Source organism: Sebastes umbrosus, chromosome 10 (genome assembly GCF_015220745.1).
Source record: "Sebastes umbrosus isolate fSebUmb1 chromosome 10, fSebUmb1.pri, whole genome shotgun sequence".
NCBI classification, from domain to species: Eukaryota; Metazoa; Chordata; class Actinopteri; order Perciformes; family Sebastidae; genus Sebastes; species Sebastes umbrosus.
In genome coordinates this window covers 8,153,821-8,174,827 of record NC_051278.1, presented here as the reverse complement: position 1 = coordinate 8,174,827, position 21,007 = coordinate 8,153,821, and the positions used below count along the sequence as shown (strand labels likewise).

Sequence of the window (21,007 nt, the reverse complement as noted above, 5' to 3'; positions counted from 1 at the left end):
GGTAAATTAGAAAAAGAGACTTGTGTCTAATACTAACTAATGCTAACTAACACACACACACACTGACCCGGCTGCCAGTGTGGTGTAATGCGGAAGTGTTTGGCAGAGGTTGAGCAGAGGCTTATGTGTGATGTGAGGACACGCTGACTGACTGTCTAAAGATTCAGACACCAAAAACTGCTCGACATGTCAAACTGAGGTTACGTCATTCCCTGTAATTACATTCGAACATTTTTACAGTAGATGCTCAAATATTGGACTCAATGGCAGCAAGAACAAAGCTTATATTAGAGATTGGCCTTAAACTCATATTTTCCTTGTGTGTCTTTACAGAAACAGTATCTTGGTTACTCTGTATTAGGGGTGGGCCAGAATCAATATATTTGCTTCATTTGAGTCTATGCGGAGGTAGAAGGAAGTTACCGCTTTTATTGTTGTAGTCTGAGTAACGTGCCGTCATATCCGTTCCTTTAATGTCAACCAAAAACAAATCGCTGCGGACCGCAGCAATCCAAAACGAGAAAGTACAAGACGGTGTAGGGTCCGCGTGGATACGACCTGCACTCTAACATGTTGAATCCAAAGTATGGAAACACTTTGGGTTTCACATATTGCAGGAAAAGATTGGCAACTTATTAATGAAATTTCAAATGAAAATTGGCAAAACATGTGGAAGATACACCATAAATCCACCAGTTCATAGACATCGAGGGAATCATGACAGTCAGGCAGCAGCGTAAGCGTTTCGCTCCACCACACAGAGGCTGAAGCCGGCGCGAAGCGTCTCCATGTCCCGGACTGTCTGCCAACTGTTGGTGTTCTCGTCGTAGCGCTCCACGTTACAGATGGTGTTGCCGTTGTTGAACCCTCCAGCCACATACAGCCGGTCCTCCAACACCGCGATGCCAAAGCTGAAGCGAGGGTTAATCATGGGATTCACCGCGCTCCACTGGTTTGATAGAGGGTCATAGGCGAGGACTCTGGACGTAGGTGAGCCGCCTCTGTAGCCGCCAACCTAAGAGAGAAACGGTGGAACATTTAAAGGGGACGCATCATGAAAAAAACACTTTTTCAATCTCCTGAAAATGTACTCAAGTATCAAAAGTAGAAGTACTCATCATGAAAAATCAGTCCATTTCTGTGTCAGAGTATGAGTGTGTTGACATCAATGTTTTGTGCTCTGCTTACTACATAGATTTTGTCTTTGTAGGCGACGCCCCCCGCAGCATAAAACCCCATTTCCATGGGGGCGATCAAATTCCAAAGGTGGCTCTGAGGGTTGTAGCACTCAGCAGTCGACAGAGGTCCATTCGGGTTCAAACCACCGCAAACGTACACCTAGCAAACATGTAATATGTCAACATACGGTTATTCTAAGCCATGCTACCAACATAGCTCTCTGTGAACAAATACCTGTAACACTAACCACCAACCACACCACTAGATGCCGCCAAATCCTACACACTGTACCTTTAAGTTCCACCTACCTTGCCGTGTAGCATCGCGGTGACGGCGTCGCTCCTGCGCTCGCGCATTGGTGCGATCAGATCCCACTGGTTGGCGTCAGGCTGGTACCGCTCTGCAGTTCTGTGTTTGCGGACTCCATTGCAGCCTCCCATGGCATATATGCAGCCGTTCAGCGCGACCACGCTGACACGGCTTCGGGGTACGGTCATTGACTGCACCTCTTGCCAGGTTTGGGTGGCGAGGTTGAGCTTATGTACAGTCCTTAAATGTCTAACACCATCATAGCCTCCGACACAGTAGAGAAATCCACCGAGGAAGACGCAATCGTGGAACGCTCGAGGATCCTCCATGTTGTTCGCTCTCTCCCAGCAGTCAGCTCGAACGTCGTATGAGTCAATCCTGTCTGTTGGGAAATTATTCTCCCAACCGCCGATTGCCAATAGCACAGCAGAGGGCTGGCGTGGGCGGGTCAGAGGTCTCTCCATATTGGATTCACGCAGGGTGTTCATGGCCTGGATCAACATGGCCATGCACGGACAACTCGCCAACACCAGAGCGTTCGTGCTCACAGTGTCAATCAAGTACTGACCGGGCATTAACAGCAGGCGCACCTGGACAGAGACAAGAGGGAGATTGTTAGAGATTAAAGGAGGATTCAACTGATATGTGTGATTAAAAAAGATATTGGGAGTACCAGTACCTGCAAACTGCTGTTACCTTGCTCAGCAACGTGGCCAAGTGACCCTGGCGTTCCCCAGGAGCGTGGTCGATCCAACGGAGGACGGCCTCAAACACGGCGCTCTCCTGCCTCACACTGAGCTCGTCCTCCTCAAGTAAACCCGCCAGCTGCTGCACAGAGAGCCGCAGGAACGTCACCGAGAATATTGCGACCTCCTCAAAGTGACGCAGGATGTAGAGGCAGGCCTTCAGCCTCAGATCCGGACATCTGTGAAAGTCCGCCATCATCCAGATGTCGATACAGTTTTTGAAACTAAAATGCTGCGCCAGGAAGACGCAGCATGCCTGCGTGACGCCCTTGACGGCGAAGTGGTCTGCTCCCGCCAATAGCTCCAGCGCGTTCTCTTCCGTCACCACAACAGAACCGGTGTAGGCGTATTCGACAATGAGGCTCATGATATTGGGGGACACCTGGGGGAAGCTGTAGACCTGCTGCTCTGATATCGATGATTTACCGCAGAAGAGACGTCTGTGGGATGAGGAGTCAGAGGATCGCATTAAAGTCACAGGAACCAGGATATTTCTATCTTACTTCTACAATTTCTACTTGTATTAAAAGATTATTCAACCAATTTAGCATTGCACTCCTATACGCTGACTCAAGTGACATCACTTGAGGACATTCAATTTTATCAGACTTCATACAGCTTCTTCTGGAGCCATAACTGCCTGAAACCATTTGTATGTTACATGTAATCACATGATGAAAATAATCTAGCAGCTCACCTGAAGTATGGGCTGCAGTTACAGAGGACGATCCTGTGGACTTTAAACTCAACGCTATCGACTCTGATCACAGCGTTGCACAGCAAGCCCTTCAGACGGAGCTTATTAAAGATCATATTACTGCTCATTGTTCAAATGCTACTGGTGAGGTTTGAAAAAATCCTCTTTTTCTTAGTTACATTCTAATGACTTTCACCTGCCAGATTGTTTTTATTTGAAATGAAGCTTATGCTGTTGTCTTGTTCCCTCGTTTAAAAAAATGCATTTGTGTTTTTGACATTTTAACATCACATCCACATGTTTAAAAAAATGCCAGCACACATTAGAACATGTGGACTATATCAGGAATTAAGCTGTAAACACCAGCTTGTCGTTCAAATGGATTCTTTTGAAGCTAAACGTGACCTCACTTGAACGTCGGGCTGCACATTTAAATAACAAAGCTCTGCTTTCACTTCCATGTCGTGCTACACTCCAACCATCAAAATGTTATCCTTTCACTTTGTTATTGTCATCTATAGTGGTTATTTGCATAAAAACACACAATTTAAATGATTAGGAAATAAATTATTGTATTTTTATTGGGGATGTGACGGTGAGGAAGGAATTACAACATAATAAGTCTGATTAATATAGTTGTTCCAAATTTTTTTAAGTTTGTTCTTTCTGTGTGTATACATGCGGATATATGAGAGTGCTGAAAACCGTCCATCTTCCATCGGCGGCTGATTGTCGGAGCATCTCAGGTCGTTAGTTTAGGAAGCGCTTGAATTATGCAGCAGAGCTTTCTATGAGCGTAGCATTTTAAACGTCAATATCGCAGTCGATTATGTTCATTTAATTGTGGGAAGCCAAAATCGTGATCGTGTGTGTGTGTGTGTTTGACCCCTGCAGGCGGTCTACATGTTCTATGCCCTGGCGTTGGTGTGTGACGACTATTTTGTCCCCTGTCTAGAGAAGATCTGTGAGGTAAGAAAACACTGCAGGTTATTAATTACTGCACTTACTCACTTCACAAGAACTGTCATTGCAATGTGCTGTGATGTAATTATGTGAAGAAGTGTTTTCTTTCTTTCTTTATTTATTTATTTCTTCCTCTCTTTCATTCTCTTTCTCTGTTTCTTTCTTTATTTTGCTTTCTTTCTTCCTCTTGTTCTTTCTTTCTTCCTTTCCCTGTTTCTTTCTTTCTGTCTTGCGTTTTCTTCCTTACTTTCTTCCTCTGTTACTTTCTTGCGTTATCTTTCTTTTTACTTACTTACTTCCTTTCCCTCTTTCTTTCTTTCTTTCTTTCTTCCTTTCTTTCTTTCTTCCTTTCTTTCTTTCTTGCTTTACTTACTTTCTTTGTTTCTCTGTTACTGTCTTTTTCTGTTTCTTACCTGCATTTTCTTTCCTTTTTTTACTTACACTCTTTCTCTGTTACTTTCTCTCTCTCTCTCTCTCTCTCTCTCTCTCTCTGTCTCTCTCATCCTCTCTCTCTCTCTCTCTCTCTCTCTCTCTCTCTCTCTCTCTCATCCTGTCTCTCTCTCTCTTCCTCTCTCTCTCTCTCTCTCCTCTCTCTCCTCTCTTCCTCTCTCTCTCTCTCTCTCCCTCTCTCTACCTCTCTCTCTCTCTCATCCTCTCTCAACCAGCGTCTTAGCCTGAGTGAAGATGTTGCAGGAGCAACCTTTATGGCAGCCGGCAGTTCAGCCCCTGAATTGTTCACCTCTGTCATTGGTGAGAAACACACACACACATTTGCACACATACATATGTAAAGTATACATCTTTGGAGGGAACAACCATACAACAAGTTAACAGTAATTTTCTGTTAGAAGACTGAATTAATATAACTTTATGTTGCCATATACTTAAAACCAGCTGTGCATAGAATTGGAGCAAATATGATTTAAAAATATTTATAAATGGTCACTATATCCTGACAGTAGTGCATGAGACTGGTAATCTGAAAAGCTGCCGTCTATGAGAGCGCTCAGCACAGAATAGACGCCTCGTCCTGCTGCTGGGATTTGTAACATAAGTGTAAATATGCGGCGCTCACATTGCAAAGAATTTAAAAAAGAAAAAACGGGAACATAGCGGTTGTGGCGGTTGCTTGCCATTTCCTGCGGTTGGCTTGTCTATATTGCGGTTATTGCGACAGCCCTAGATTTTTTTTTGCTCACTTGCTTCTCCGGACTTCTGTAACAAATAGCTTGTCCCGTGTGGTAATCTGTGTTCGCTTATCTTCTGTACAGGAGTTTTCATCACGAAAGGTGATGTCGGGGTCGGCACCATCGTGGGCTCAGCCGTCTTCAACATCCTCTGCATCATTGGAGTGTGTGGGATATTTGCCGTACAGGTACAGTGATGTCTTTATGTCTCTTTCTCTTGCTATTTTTCCCTCCAGCATTCACCGAACCCAAACCTCCCGCACTATTTATTCTTACAAAAACACATTTATTTTAAATTTTTTGCAGTATGCCTCAGTTTTCTTTTTTAAATGAACAGTTCACAAAAAAAAAAACTTGTATGGAAACTACACTCTCTTTTGTCATAACTGCATTGATTTTGCAGCAAAAGTGTGTGTCAGAAAATGATATCTGTCCCGTTCGCTGCTGTAATCCCGGGAGGAAAAGAGAAACATACTTTGAAAGATTTTTTTTTCCTATTTAGATTGCATGTTATGTAAGACCAAAACACACACACACACACAGAGGGAGAGAGAGGGAGCTTGGTTTATCTTGTTAGTAGTGCACAGTAGTGAGTACCTTGTGGGATGTGTTACTTAACAGGACAAAAAAATGTTCAGTGTCTGCAAGTTTTTGCGTCGTCTCACTCCTTTTCCCTGTCTGTCTGTCTGCCTGTCTGTCTCTCTCTCAGACAATACGTCTCACCCGCTGGCCTCTGCTCAGAGACTCTACGTACTACACCCTGTCTATTTCTGCTCTTATAGTGGTAAGGAACATCTTGATATAACCCAAACAGTCATATTAACATTGCAAATACAAATACTAGGGCTGTCAATCGATTAAAATATTTGATCGCGATTAATCGCATGATTGTCTATAGTTAATCGTGATTAATCGCAAATGAATCACACATTTTTTATCTGTTCAAAATGTACCTTAAAGGGAGATTTGTCAAGTGTCTATTACTCTTATCAACATGGGAGCGGGCGAATATGCTTGCTTTATGCAAATGTATGTTTATATTTATTATTGGTATTGGTACTGCATTTAGCATAAATAAATATGCTTAAATCATAACATGGCAACAACAGCTATCAGTGTTTCAGTGTGCTGACTTGACTATGACTTGCCCCAAACTGCATGTGATTATCATAAAGTGGGCATGTCTGTAAAGGGGAGACTCGTGGGTACCCATAGAACCCATTTTCATTCATATATCTAGAGGTCAGAGGACAAAGGACCCCTTTGAAAAGGACCATTACAGTTTTTCCTCACCAAAATTTAGCACAAGTTTGGAGCGTTATTTAGGCTCCTTCTCGACAAGCAAGTATGAACTTGCAAGTACAAGTATAAAACTGAGCCCGCTACAACCTAAAAATCTCTAGTTGCGTTAATGCGTTAAAGAAATGAAGTGGTGTTAAAACAAATTTGCGTTAACGCCTTATTATCATGTTAACTTTGACAGCCCTAACAAATGCTCATCCTGGAGTCTCTTGTGTGAAGAAATATTAATAGCTTGTATCATCTGGACTGATGTAATTATACCTTCACGTATTTACAATAGAAAACAGCTTTATGAATTTCAAAATCAAATCTATGATTTTCACATCTCTGTATTTTCCTCTCCCATATTACAGTTCATATATGACGAAAAAGTGGTTTGGTAAGTCTATTTTTTTTTTTATTAGTCACTATCATTGACGACAAGACGACAGCCTCAAAGAGCAATTTATAAAATAATTCACATTCACAACTGTGTTTTCCAGGTGGGAAGCTCTCACGTTGATTCTGATGTATTTCGTCTACATTTTGCTCATGAAGTAAGTAATTAAGCTTCATTTCTGACACGCAGTTAGAACACCTTGTTGTCAAAATGAGGACACTTAAAAACAGGGGTCCCCAACCCGCTGATAGAAGTTAATTTGTCAAAGAATACCAATGTCATGTTGTTCATTTTCACCAGTCTGAATTCTCTCCCAGAGCCATATTGGGACTCAATCTGCTGTGTTATGCCAGTGCTTATTCAAAGTGATCACTTCCTGCTGCTCTATTTATGCGTCCACGCGGCGACAGCCGTGGCCGAAGGCATTATGTTTTCAGGTTGTCTGTCCATCCGTCCCATTCTCGTGATTTCTCAGGAACGCCAAGGGGCGAATTTCTTCAAATTTGTCACAAACATCCACCTGGACTCAAGGATGAACTGATTAGAATTTGGTGGTTTAAGGTCGAGTTCACTGTGACCTCTCAAAACACTTTTTTGGCTATAGCGGGTCGTCAACCAATCAGAAGGTCGGTGGTTTGATACCTGACTCCTCCAGTCTACATGTCAAACTGTCCTTGAACAAGACACTTAACCCCAAATTGCTCCCGTGAGTGAGTCGGTGTGTGAATGAGTGTTTAGATTAGGTTCTGATGAGCAGGTTGGCACCTTGCATGGCAGCCTCTGCCATTAACTTAATGTTGATAATGTTGAAAAATTAGTAAGAAAGACAACTACATAAAATATAAGTTGCAGATTAGTATTGAAACACAATAAATCAGTTGTGGCGTGAAGTTGGTAATAACTGCACAGTATTTTGTGAATTTCACGTACTGTATACTGTATATAAATTATTGTGATTGATGTGAACTGGATTTGACCTGAACTTTGTTTCAGGTTTAACTCCCACGTTGTTCGTTTCCTGGAGAGACGGAAGAAGAACTCGTCTAGTTTGAGGAACGGAGCGGCCAACAACGCCGAGCTAGACGACGGCTGTGATGCGACCAGTGTTCTACTGAAGAAAGGTACACTTTTTATTTAACAAGGATTCAGCGGCTGGGTATTATCCAAAATGTTGATCTGCTCTTTAAATGTCCTGACACACCAAGCCAACAGTCGGTTGGACAGTTAGGGGCCGTCGGTCTAGTTTTTTCGGTGTGTCCCGCACCGTCGGCTCTAGTTTGTCCGTGTCGGAGGCTTTTCGGCCGATTCAGCATGTTGAATAAGCGATGGAGCTCGTCAGTGAGAGATATCACCCTGATTGGCTGTTCAGCTTATGCAAATCAGTGCACAAGAAGAGAAACGGACGTGAGGAAAGCAAGCCAACAAGTAAAGTGAAGGAGTTTCATCTTCATCTCATCTGATCGTTCCAATAAACAGATATTTTCACAACAACATCTGGAATGAAGCTAAGTGGTGAGTGAGAGTGGTGTGAAAATGGTTGGCAAACGCCGCTTTATTTCGTCTACGAATCATAACAACGGCTTGTATATCCGCCGTCCTCGGTCTTCCGGTTTCCCTTTTTGAATGATGAATACAAACTACCGCCGCCTGCTGGTGTGGAGAGTTATTTCCTCTCACATACGCGCAGAACGTACGTGCTAACTGGCCGTCGGCTGTAGTCTTCGCGGTGTGTTCAAGTACAACTTGTCGGCAAAGACAAAGGCGGTTTGAGGTGGCGCAACAGGCAGCCTTCATCGCCTTTAGTTCGCTGATGTCGACTTGGTGTGTCGATGTATATTGTGTGATTACATGTGTGTGTGTTTGTGTCCTACAGCGAACCACCACAGGAAGCCGTCGGTGCTGATGGTGGACGAGCTGCTGTCGGCGTACCCCCACCAGCTGTCCTTCTCCGAGGCCGGCATGAGAATCATGATCACCAGCCACTTCTCCCCAAGAACCCGCCTCACCATGGCTTCACGGATGCTCATCACCGAGGTCAGGATACGTGCGCCACAGCTGCACTTTTGATTTAGAAAAAGAAAGAAAGAGAGAGAGAGAATTTTTTTTTTTTGCCATTTCCAATTTGAAGCAGACTGCAGTGTGTTTTCCTCAGAGGGAAATGTGTTTCAGAGAACCTCTTTAACGAGGTAATCTGATGCTGCACGGAGGTCCCGGCCTACAAATCAGCTCGGCCACTGAAGATTCTCGGCATTACGTATTTTTGTACATTTCTCAAGAACTAGTCAAGAAGACATGATGCAGAAACATCTCATTCCTCGCCTCAGTCCTTCACTTCCCTGTAGTCCACCTCAAATTAACTTATTATTTTTTTGAACAGCTTAAAATGTCAACAAAGGGACGACTTTTTGTGCTTTCAGTTTGATTTGTTTTCTGACTGTTAAAGAAGAAATAAATTCCCAGTAAATATATCGATACGTCACCCGATTCGATGTCATATTGACGAATGAAGCTGCTGTATAAACAGGATCAGGCTCTTTTCTATCAGTATGTTTGTATGTAACTGTGTTTGTGTGTGCGTGATACAGAGGCAGCGTCTAATCAACACACGGACTTTGACCAACGGTGACTCTGATGGTCCAGTGAAAGGAGGAAGTAGGCGGGGCGTAGAAAACGGACTGTCCGGGGCTGAAAGGGGTGTCGGCGTTCGCCATGACGACCGGGAGGCGGGCAATGAGACGGAGAACGAGGACAACGAGAACAACGAGAACGATGAAGAGGAAGAAGAAGAAGAAGGAGAGGGACCCCTTGTACCCTTCCGCTGCCCAGGTACCTGCTGGAGATGGATCTGTGTTATTGAAAGTGATGTATGGTCATGTAACGGGAGGTCTTTCTTCTGTTTACTTCCTGTATACACAGTTCATAACGGCCCTGTTAACTTTGTATTGTACCGCTGATAGCGGTGGCAGCCAACAGTCTCTGCATTGTGTTTGATTGTAGACCGACGGCTGACGGTTAACGTCACACTCCGACGAACAACAGACAGCTCCGATGTTGATTCAAGATGGATTTAGTTGCTTGGAAGCCCTTCCCGTTCACCTGGGAGATACAAGCCCAGTCTGACTTGTTCCCCCAGTGATGAGCTTTTATAGTTCCATCGTTACCTTGGATACTGTAGTATTAAATATTGAATATAAAATAACCGTATAAAAATATGGAAATAACACAAATGTGTACACCTAACACCTAATATATCTATATTAATTTTTTTTCTTGCATTACGTGAAAATTCCTATTAAACAAAAAAAAAAAAAAGAACTTTGTTCGTACATGAAACCTCAAGGAGACTCAGAATTAGTAAAAATGTGTGAGTAACTCACTCATAAAGATGTATTACTTGTCAAGATACTCTTAAACAAATAGAAGAGTGAGAGAAACTGGCCAGTTAACTCTACTCCACATTGATATACAATCTGCCCGTATACACATTTCTATACACACTAGAGAAAGAAAAACGTTTCATTGCTCTGTAGGGTCCTTTCCATAATGTTATCAGGTACTTATTATAACAATCTGAGCCTGTCGGTGGCAAAAACAATCACTTTTAGTGGACGTAAACTGACGTTACCAGGTCGCCCCAAATGATTATATTACAGCTCGTTTAGTGGCCGGCGGCTGCAGCGTTCTCCCTCAATATTGGACCAATTTCAGAAAATCGAGCGTAGCGTTAGTTCAGGCAGGCCATGATGTCAAGCTCTGCTCATACGATGGCGATCAGCTGATAACAGCTGATCTTAAGCCAGCCCAATCAGCTGATGCATCAGCTGACAGATCAGCTGATTCCTCTCTATGCATTCATTGGTCAATTTCATACAGGGCGCCTTATTTAAGCTGCTTCAGCCGGCCTACCGTTGCTGCTTCCTCTACAAGCCGCTCGCAACATGAGAACAACCAGATTTTCCACGTACAAGCTTCAACTTACCCTGCTGCTCGTCATGTCGATTTCCGTCCATGATGACTGAGCTATGGAGTCACAACAACAGCATCCGAGGCTTTGAGTCCGTGTCGGCATCTCCAGTATGACTCCAGATCCAGGCTCTGAGTCCGTGTCGGCATCTCCAGCAAGCCGGCTTCTTTCAAAACACGGAACGGCCGTCCACCTCTACACACGCCGCAGATCGATGACGTCATTCCATCGAGCTTTGATGACGTCACAGTCCCGCGGAGATTTCTGGGAATTGCAGTCCAGATCTCCACCAGGGTCCATTATTTCCACCTGCTGCTGCAATTTCGCACAATCTGAGAAGCCAAATCCTTGCAGCCATCCTTCATAAAGGGTGCTTTGGTGCTTACACAGACCTGTTACTAGAAACTGTTTTCCTCACAGCATTTACAGGTTTCTTAAAGGTGGCGAGTTCACTACACGCACCAAATTTTCGATCCTTCGCATGATCTCACTATAGCTGACGTAACCATTAACACTCAGTATTTCACCATATTTTTAAAAAACACTCAAGACTGATGGAGATAGGAAGGAACATCTGTTTTAATCTCTGAGTCTAATCCCGTCTTCAATGATCCACTATCTGAGATGCCGACCTCAAGCCAGCCAATGAGAGTCATTCTTTGTCACAGAGGAGGGAAAGCCCATGTCCCGAGCTTGGTTTGCCTCACACCTTCGCCTCCTCTGCCAATCATACGGACTGCCACCAGAACGCTGCACTGCGCATTCTCTCCGCATAGGAGCAGAACAACAGCAGCATTAACAGCTCTTGTCTCCACACTCGAGGCTTGGGGCCGATGGTCATCAACCGCTTATGAGCGTTATCTCCAGCCGGAGGCTCAAGACATCCTCGAAGCTCAAAAGCTATGAGTGCTCAGTAACTTGCTGGCTATATATAGTAAATGTTACGGCATATCTGCTTGACTCTATCATTTGACTTTCTAGCCATATGCCTCAGCCTGCAACCTGTGAAGAATCAAAAGGCTTAAGGGTTAATATCTGGAAGTATCATGTGCACGAAACCACCCGGTGGTCAAAGATTATAAAACAGGCAGATATGATCTTAACCATGTGATATACTGTATTTTGCGCCAGTAAAGGCTGTTCAGAATGACTATATATTACAAGGTAATCCATTTATATCCATGTAATATAATGTCCATTTTCTAGTAAGTATATTTTGAGTTTATAACATACATGTATATTAAACTGTAATTGTTTTATGCATCTTATGTGTGTAAACCAATTCTTGGTCAATAATTGTATTGTAGTGTAGTATAATATAATAATGGCAGGAGGGGTAATATTAGTGTTCTGTGTCACTTCTGGAAAGTGGCATTGGTTTAACCAGTGTACGAGTGGTAATTTTGGGGTTTTGCTGCTGCGCTCCTGCCTTTAGCTTTCCATGTATGCACATGGAAGGGCAAGGAGGAGTGCTCTCCTTGCCTTATGCTTTCCACGTATGCACGTGGAGGGGCGCAACCTGTGTAGATGCAGGCGAGCTGAAGCTTCATGAAGCATCAAAGCTTTCCAGCATATTGGTTCGGAAAAGGGTTAATATCTGGATGCATCATGTGCACGAAACCACCTGGTGGTCAAAGATTGTAAACAGGCAGATATGATCTTAACCATGTGATCTGTGATACACTGTATTTTACGCCAGTAAAGGCTGTTCAGAATGATTATATATTACAAGGTAATCCATTTATATCCATGTAATATAATGTCCATTTTCTAGTAAGTATATTTTGAGTTTATAACATACATATATATTAAACTGTAATTGTTTTATGCATCTTATGTGTGTAAACCAATTCTTGGTCAATAATTGTATTGTAGTGTAGTATAATATAATAATGGCAGGAGGGGTAATATTAGTGTTCTGTGTCACTTCTGGAAAGTGGCATTGGTTTAACCAGTGTACGGGTTTTCACTGGGTGCTCAGCTAGCTCCTCCTGTGGCTCTTCCATGTAAGCGCATGGAAGGCCATGGAGGTTTTACTGGTGTGGTCATTTTGGGGTTTTGCTGCTGCGCTCCTGTCTTTAGCTTTCCATGTATGCACATGGAAGGGCAAGGAGGAGTGCTCTCCTTGCCTTATGCTTTCCACGTATGCACGTGGAGGGGCGCAACCTGTGTAGATGCGGATGGCATCACTGTATGTCGTTTGAATCTGCACGGGGTTCACAGGGTGCTCAGCTAGCTCCTCCTGTGGCTCTTCCATGTAAGCGCATGGAAGGCCAGGGAGGATTGCCTGGTATGGTTGTTTTGGGGGTCTTTGCTGCTGCTCTCCCTGCCTTTGGCTTTCCATGTGTGCACATGGAAGGGCAAGGAGGAGTGCTCTCCTTGCCTCATGCTACCATGTAGGCTCGTGGATGGGCAGGGAGGTCCCAGAGCAGAGCCATACCACCAAATATAATGTATATATTACTGCAATGTAATAAGTGTCTTTGACTAAAGTGGTCCTGACTGAAATCGAGCGTAGCGTTAGTTCAGGCAGGCCATGATGTCAAGCTCTGCTCATACGATGGCGATCAGCTGATAACAGCTGATCTTAAGCCAGCCCAATCAGCTGATGCATCAGCTGACAGATCAGCTGATTCCCCTCTATGCATTCATTGGTCAATTTCATACAGGGCGCCTTATTTAAGCTGCTTCAGCCGGCCTACCGTTGCTGCTTCCTCTACAAGCCGCTCGCAACCCACCTCCACCCCACCACCTCCTTTTAATACTGTTCTAGGGCTGGGCAGTATGGCCTAGGATAATATCGCGATATTTTAGGCTATATCGCAATACACGATATATATCGCAATATTTTCAAATATCCTCTAAGCACTTCATAAATGCTCAATTTAACCCTTTGATGCATACAATCACACCAATATTATGATTCTTGTAGTCCCTGCAGCATATGTCTGCATTAAAATCCCTGTTGATATTCATTAGTGGTTCTTTGGAACAATTTTAATCTTTCATACAAAAAGGGTTGGCTTGGAAACATTACATGACAAATTGTGTTCGATGTTCGCGATGTAGTCGTTTTCTGTACCGCGCGGGGGACAAGCCGCGATACATCGACTATATTCGATGTGTCGCCCACCCCTAACTGTTTATGACTTAATCAATGTCAATTCTGTTGTCATTGATTCCGGCTCTGTTCTGCACCCAGGGGGGTCTTTGCTGCTGCTCTCCCTGCCTTTGGCTTTCCATGTGTGCACATGGAAGGGCAAGGAGGAGTGCTCTACTTGCCTCATGCTACCACGTAGGCTCGTGGATCCACGCATGCGCGTGGATGGGCAGGGAGGTCCCAGAGCAGAGCCATACCACCAAATATAATGTATATATTACTGCAATGTAATAAGTGTCTTTGACTAAAGTGGTCCTGACTGAAATGTTATTAAGCAGTTAGACACAAAAATATGGGAAAACAGGGTCCAGGTTGAAAAATACCGAAGTTACCCTTTAATGCTAAGCTAAGCTAACCACGTCCCGACTCCAGCACCATACTTCAACACACAGACGTGAGTTTTCAAAGAAAATAAGCGAGAATAAGCGTATTTCCAAAAACGTTGAAATATTCCTTTGATATGGGAGCTTTGTAGTTTGGTTTTGTTGCAGTGACAATATGTTTTCCCTTAATGCATTTACTGGTTGCTAAATGTTGGTTTGGCACAAAATATGTATCCCAGTCAGCTTTCATTTTATTTTGACAGGCCGTGCTTCAGTTTCCACTTAAACAGCAGACTGACTGTGGTGTTGTACTCCATCAGAGCATTCATCACACAAAGTCTTTAAAAAAACGCTAAAGGCTTTTCAAAACTAATAATATGAAACGGGTGAAACACAAAAACAAAATGAAAAAAGATGATGAAAGTATAAATGATATATTTGCTGTTCATTTTTATCTTATTTAGATATGAATCGTGATTAAATCACAATTCTGTCACTGGTTATGAGCATTTATTGTTGATCATCTGCAGAGTAATTCTTATCGAATCAAGCATGTTTGGAACAAATTATGTCTTTATCAAAATAAGTCTTTAAAATGAACTTATCATTCATCTCACTCCTGCATGCTTGCCTCTTTGAAAGTACTGTATTTAACCATTCATCTGCATCTCACTCTGCAATAATATTCATCCTGTTGCTTATGCTCCTTAAACTTGCATTAATCATATTTAAAAACAGAATTAACTGTTCTTATGTGTGGACATCAGTGTCTCTTTACCCTTCCTCCCTCTTCATACGGTCCATGTATATCTCAGTCTTCAACACTGCGTCTTTCTCTGTGTGTTTGCAGCGGGAGTGTGTAACAAGCTGAAGTGGCTGCTGGCCTGGCCTCTGTGCCTGCTGCTGTACTTCACCGTCCCAAACTGCTCCACGCCTCGCTGGGACAACTACTTCATGCTCTCCTTCGTCTGCTCCACCATGTGGATCGCCGCCTTCTCCTACGTCATGGTCTGGATGGTGAGAGACTGGGAGAAAAAACAGGGGAGGCAGAGATGTAGATTAAAAAAAGAAAAAATCCTCAGTGATGTACTATTCTGCCGTAGCCTGTGTGTTTTTATACATTTACATTTGTGGTAAATCTTTAAAGGATCAATGTGTAACATTTAGGGGGGATCTATTGGCAGAGAAATTGAATCTAATATTAATAAGTTTGTTTTTCTTTAGAGTATAATTACCTGATAATAAGAGTTGTTGTGTTTTCGTTACCTTGGAATGAGCCGTTTATATCTACATATGGAGCGGGTCCTTTCTCCACGGAGTCCGCTATGTTCCATCGCCATGTTTCTACGGTAGCCCAGAACGGACAAACCAAACTCTGTTAACTTTTCTTGCTTTGACCGGAGTCGTTTACGTTACTCGCTGCTGTCGCCGCCGCTCTCTCTCTCTCCTGCTTCACCACTCACTTCCCACGTACACACGAACTCTACGCACTGGCTCTTTTCTCTCTCTTTTCTTTCATTCACGCTTTCGCATCGCCCACCGTAGTTTTCCAACACGCTTGTCACACGGGAGAGGCTTCAGTTGGTTGCGATCTCTTCACCTCACCACTACATATCGCCAGGTCCTACACACTGGACCTTTTAATGTCTCGTGGAGCAATTAAAGAAGCATTGTGTAGGATTAAGTGACAAAAAACGAACAAAAAAGAGTGGTACACCTCTACCGTAAATCACAGACAGCTGTACACGTACATTTGTTGACATGCTGAAAGATTTGGAACTGACAAATATGTCGTCAGAAGCCAACCACGTCGACTGAGAGGGTAGAGTAATATAACAGGATTTTACACAATATGACTCTAAATTGTTTTATATATTGTGACATCGGAGATGAACACAACATAACAAAAATAACCATGCAACAACTAGGGCTGTATTATTTATATTATATGTATTATATGTAATATTTAATCGCGATTAATTGCATGATGGTCTATAGTTAATCACGATTAATCGTAAATTAATCAAAATGTACCTTAAAGGGAGATTTGTCAAGTATTTAATACTCTTATCAACATGGGAGTGGACAAAAATGATGCTTTATGCAAATACATGCATATATTTATTATTAGAAATCAATTAACAACATAAAACAATGACAAATATATCGTCCAGAAACCCTCAAAGGTACTGCTGTATCAATTTAGGTATTTTCCAAAGTAAAAGTCCCTAGAAGTGTGTGATTTTAACTTTTTCCCATCGTCTAGTGTTAAAAAAGTTAACAAAAATCCAATAAATCTTAATATCCAAAAGGAATACTTGTAGAATCGTAATACTTAAAAATGGCAATACTTATCGAATCGGCACCCAAGTATCGTGATAGTATGGCGATAGGTGTATCGTCCCAGCCCAGCTGTTATTTTAAGGTAAAAAAGTTGCATAATGTTGCTTTAACGGCATTTTCTGTTCCAAACCCATCTCACTCTGTCTCATATTTCTCTCCAATAGTTCAAAACAAACTGGCAGAATACAAGCAGCAACAGTGTGTCTCTGTCTTTATCTGTCTGTCAGGTAACGGTGATCGGCTTCACACTCGGTATCCCAGATGTCATTATGGGCATCACCTTCCTGGCGGCCGGCACCAGCGTCCCTGATTGCATGGCCAGCCTAATAGTGGCACGACAAGGTAATCGCACCACGAAATGACAGGTTACCGAGCTGTCATTTAACACACACACACACATACACACCTACGGCCCGATGGAAGCCAAACAACAGAATCAAAGTGAAGCCACTATCAAAGAGCCAGAGAGGGGAGGGAGATGACAGAGATAGAGATGGGTGGGAGGAGTGTGTGTGCTGTCATCTTTTTTCCACTGTCCCTCTTCCGTCCCTGTGGTGAGGCTGTAAAAGAAGAAGGGGGGGTGATGAGGGAAGACAGCCCGACAGGGTCCCTTCCTCCACCCTTTCATCTGTGTTTATTCTTGCTCCTGTCATCAAATATTTAAACGGCTCTGTCTGTCTGTGTGCGGGGGCTCGCTGGGAGACACACTCGCCACCGCAGTTTAGTCGTCCATCCCTTCGCTTTGTAGCTGCTGTCGCTTCACCGCTTCGTTGTTTTCTGTGGGATGTCGGTCGGACAGATAGCTCCACTGATCTCGCCTACCTCTGTCTCGACCTGTCGCAGCTTCCACACCCCCCAGTGTAACTTCCTGTCTCCTCGTCGCCCACTCACTTTTCCTTTCATGCCGTCTCTCTCTCTGTATACCTTTGCTCTCTGTTTCTTCTTCTTTACAACTCCGTCTACATCTGTCTGTTCAGGAATGGGAGACATGGCGGTGTCCAACTCCATCGGCAGTAACGTGTTTGACATCTTGGTGGGGCTCGGTCTCCCCTGGGCCCTCAACACCCTGGCGATCAACTACGGCTCTGATGTAAGCAGCACTCTCCTCACACCCCTTCTTCTCAGGATCAGACCACAAACCTACAGATGTCATACACATAAAGCAGTGACGTCTATTCCCGTCTTTGTTTTGAAATCATATACAGTAAAATAAGCGCTCCTCGGAACTTCAGATAATCATCAAATTTAGATATTTTTTTCTAGTAGATTGTTGTCTGTACATCCAGGGCTAGTTTGTAATGCAGCATTACATGCTATAATGCATCACCCAAAGCATGTAGTGCCAAAACTCAAAACATAATGTATCCTAGATGGAAATAAGAAAAAGAGAAACAATAGGGGTGGGAAAAAATTAAAGTTAACTTTTTAGTTTAACAGTAGGGCTACCTCCTCTTAGTCGATTAGTCATTTTTTTTAAGCTTTTTTCATCATGAAACTTTACAGCCACAAACTAGAGACCTAGGACATTCAGAGGATGGATGGCTTTCCTAGATAGATTGACAATAAGGGGGTTTCTGAGCAGTTTACACAACAGAAGTGCTCGCCATCCAATCGCCAAAAAAATGCCAATCTTCCAGAATTTCTCCAAATGTCAAAAGTTTTTGAAACTAAATCATCAGCATGGATTTTTCTATGGTGTTCCTCAAGGTCTTGGTGTCTTAATGTGGTATTTTGGATGGATTATTGATCATTTTTATTAATTCTCCAGTGGTAAAAAATGGTTAAATTTAGCACCAAATCTGTGTAACAAATGTTATCAAGCCAAAAATTGCTTGCAACAACTTATGAGACATTAATGAGCATGGGAATGGACATCATATATTTCACTGATTTATGACTCAAACAACTTGACACACAGTGCTGAGCTGCATCTCAAACTAATCTCCAGGTTCCCAGCTTTCAGATGATGTACATCACTTCTATGTGACATCTACTGTTGACCTGCTTTCTCCCCCTAAAAACCCCCTGTATCCCCCTAAATACAATAACAGGTCTATTGTGGGTCTCAGAGGGTTAAAATCCAGCATATCTGCAGAGAGCAGCTTACAGACCACAGCATGGACCAGAGACACTGTTGGCCTTTGTTTGATGTTGTTATTTCATAGAAAACAGAAATAGCATCAGACACAAACCCTGATGAAGACAAGATAGTGGAAAACGTTTGGTGAATAAAGCGTGGTGGACTGGAGAAGAGTTGTGCGACGTGTTTTTTTATTTTGATGGACTTGCATTGAAGCTCCGCTGGTCTGAACCTCGCTGTGTGTTAGCTCTCAAAGTAAGAAGTTATTATTTCATGGTGTAACATGCAGGCAAACTGGGAACCATGAGCAGTATCAAACACAATCATCTTTTTAATGTGAAATCCATATTCCAATGTAACAGGATTTAACAGTAAAAAAGCTGTCTAACTGTGTCTTTGCACTTAGTCGTAAGTTAGCAGCTGAGCAGATAAGATACACATTGTATTTTCTCAAGTTCACCTTTGAGTTTTCTTTGTGCGGCGATAAAACACAGCCGCCAAGAGATAAAGTGAGAAATGTGATAAAGTCAGAAAAAGATGCTGTGCAGTAATCTCTGCGCTTGAGATAATAAAACCCCATCTGGCTTTTTAAAAATCAACTGAAATATCCATCCCAAAAAACAGATAACACAATCTGAATGATAACAAGATACAAAATAGATCAACAAAAAGCAATTAAGTGGCAGATAAATAAGCATGAACAGAGGCTGTGATGGAGGTGAGCATGATAATAAGTGTGTGTGTGTGTGTGTGTGTAGGGAGAGCGAATGAGTAATTAGTTGCTGAGTTACTGGTTTGATAATGAAAGCAGCTGGGTTATGCACTGCGCCATCCCAAATTATCAACACAAAGAAGATAATTTAGTGTTTTTCTACTGTAGAAAGAAATTAAAACTCTTAGCCAGAGTTGTTGTTATTTATTGATTTAGCAAAAATAATTAATCATTTTTTCACAAAAGCGTAATTTGTGTTCAGTCCCCGTTGAACTAGATGGTACTCAGATGATGTACTTAGTAGACAGAGAGTGGAAAAAGGTTGCTACTGTTTTGCTGATATTAACAACACAGAGCTGACGTTCTGTAGGTCTTTTTGTTTATCAAAGGTCCACATTTTAATTTTACACAAGGTCAGAGGTCCGGAACAATAGTAGAACAATACACCAAGAAAAATAAAAGTCCATAATGTTACATAAAGTTGAAACGTACGTGGAACATTTGCATGGATTAATTTCACCTCCTCGTGTGGATCCTCTGATCCCACCGTGAATTGATTCTGCCGGAAAAAATTACGCCGTTTTAAATCCTGGTCCGTCGAGGCCATAAAACTCGCTGCAAAGCTGAGAGGAGACATATTCATTAGAGCAGCTTTAAAGGGATGGTTTTGGATGTTTTGCAGTGGGGTTGTATGAGGTACATATCCATAGTCAGTGTATTACCTACAGTAGATGACGGTACCTACACAGGAGCAAAGCAATGTACTGCTGTTGACGGGGCCGCCAGCAAAAGGTTCTGAAGAAGTTGCGGTGTGAATGCTGGATGCTGAATACTGAATTTCTGGCTTGAATGTTGTAAGAAGAAGCGGACGTAGTAGGAATGGTTGTTAAAGTGGGAACAGGTTTAATTTATATGAATGTCATTGAAAAGTTGGAATGAAGAGCTGAAGCTACGCTGCATTCCAGGATTTAAAAGTTTAATAATAATAATACCAATAAATGTATGAGAGATGTGAAATATTTTAAGGTTTGAATGGAGTATGAATCAGTTGGGAAGAAATGCATGTAAAAGCAGATCTGAAGCAGTATGAACAGTACAGTACATTTACAGCATTCACACCAACTAACCGACTGAAGCAGCGGTAGACCAGAAACTTCCGTGTTCTGCGAGGGAAACATTTGTCAATCGAGTCTGGTGGCTTAGAAGAGAGCATAGATGGATACAACGACTTCAGTACCTCGTCAGAAAGGTCTGTCTGATGGGAAGATAAAGCAGTGAAAATATTCTATCTCTAGCTCTTTAACACTTTAACTGATTTTTTCAGGTGAGTCTTTCTTTAAGGCGGCTAAAATACGTTTTGCTGCCGTCCACAGCAGTACATTGCTTTGCTCCCGTGTAGGTAGTCTTGTCTACTTCGCCACACCGATCCCCTTTAAGTTTGCGAGTATGATGAAAAGTTATTTTTCTACTTCCCTCTCTTCATAGTGATGTACTAATGTCTCACACATGATCATCCTGCAGATCAAACTAAACAGCAAAGGACTGATCTTCTCTGTGGGGCTCCTGCTGGCGTCCGTGTTTCTGACTGTGAGTTTATGACAGCACCTCTGACTTCTCTCCATGTGATTGTCTCAGTCTGTCTATTGATTGGTTCACCTGCCAC

At 42.7% G+C, this 21,007-nt stretch overlaps 2 protein-coding genes across 5 annotated transcripts in view; one reads left to right on the top strand and one right to left on the bottom strand.

Annotated features, from left to right (window-relative positions):
• Positions 1-21,007, top strand: part of slc24a3 (solute carrier family 24 member 3) — a 99,381-nt gene that overhangs the window by 73,623 nt on the left and 4,751 nt on the right. The window contains exons 1-14 of one of the 4 annotated variants that reach the window (XM_037782065.1): positions 2,956-3,075; positions 3,826-3,900; positions 4,560-4,644; positions 5,166-5,269; positions 5,791-5,865; positions 6,737-6,762; positions 6,866-6,919; positions 7,756-7,883; positions 8,636-8,796; positions 9,348-9,588; positions 15,060-15,226; positions 16,780-16,894; positions 17,530-17,642; positions 20,866-20,931. In XM_037782065.1, the coding sequence (XP_037637993.1) occupies positions 3,067-3,075; positions 3,826-3,900; positions 4,560-4,644; positions 5,166-5,269; positions 5,791-5,865; positions 6,737-6,762; positions 6,866-6,919; positions 7,756-7,883; positions 8,636-8,796; positions 9,348-9,588; positions 15,060-15,226; positions 16,780-16,894; positions 17,530-17,642; positions 20,866-20,931 (1,419 nt within the window). In that variant the 5' untranslated portion in view covers positions 2,956-3,066. Of the gene's footprint in view, positions 1-2,955; positions 3,076-3,266; positions 3,678-3,825; positions 3,901-4,559; positions 4,645-5,165; positions 5,270-5,790; positions 5,866-6,736; positions 6,763-6,865; positions 6,920-7,755; positions 7,884-8,635; positions 8,797-9,347; positions 9,589-15,059; positions 15,227-16,779; positions 16,895-17,529; positions 17,643-18,603; positions 18,801-20,865; positions 20,932-21,007 lie in introns of those variants that run through there. The other 3 variants (XM_037782066.1, XM_037782063.1, XM_037782064.1) reach the window with 3 other exon arrangements.
• Positions 607-3,075, bottom strand: LOC119495510 (kelch-like protein 10). Its single transcript, XM_037782067.1, has 5 exons — positions 2,932-3,075; positions 2,185-2,674; positions 1,488-2,078; positions 1,189-1,338; positions 607-1,015 (listed from the first exon to the last, which is right to left on the bottom strand). The coding sequence occupies exons 1-5, from the start codon at positions 3,057-3,059 to the stop codon at positions 725-727; spliced, it is 1,650 nt and encodes a 549-aa protein (XP_037637995.1). The 5' UTR covers positions 3,060-3,075; the 3' UTR covers positions 607-724.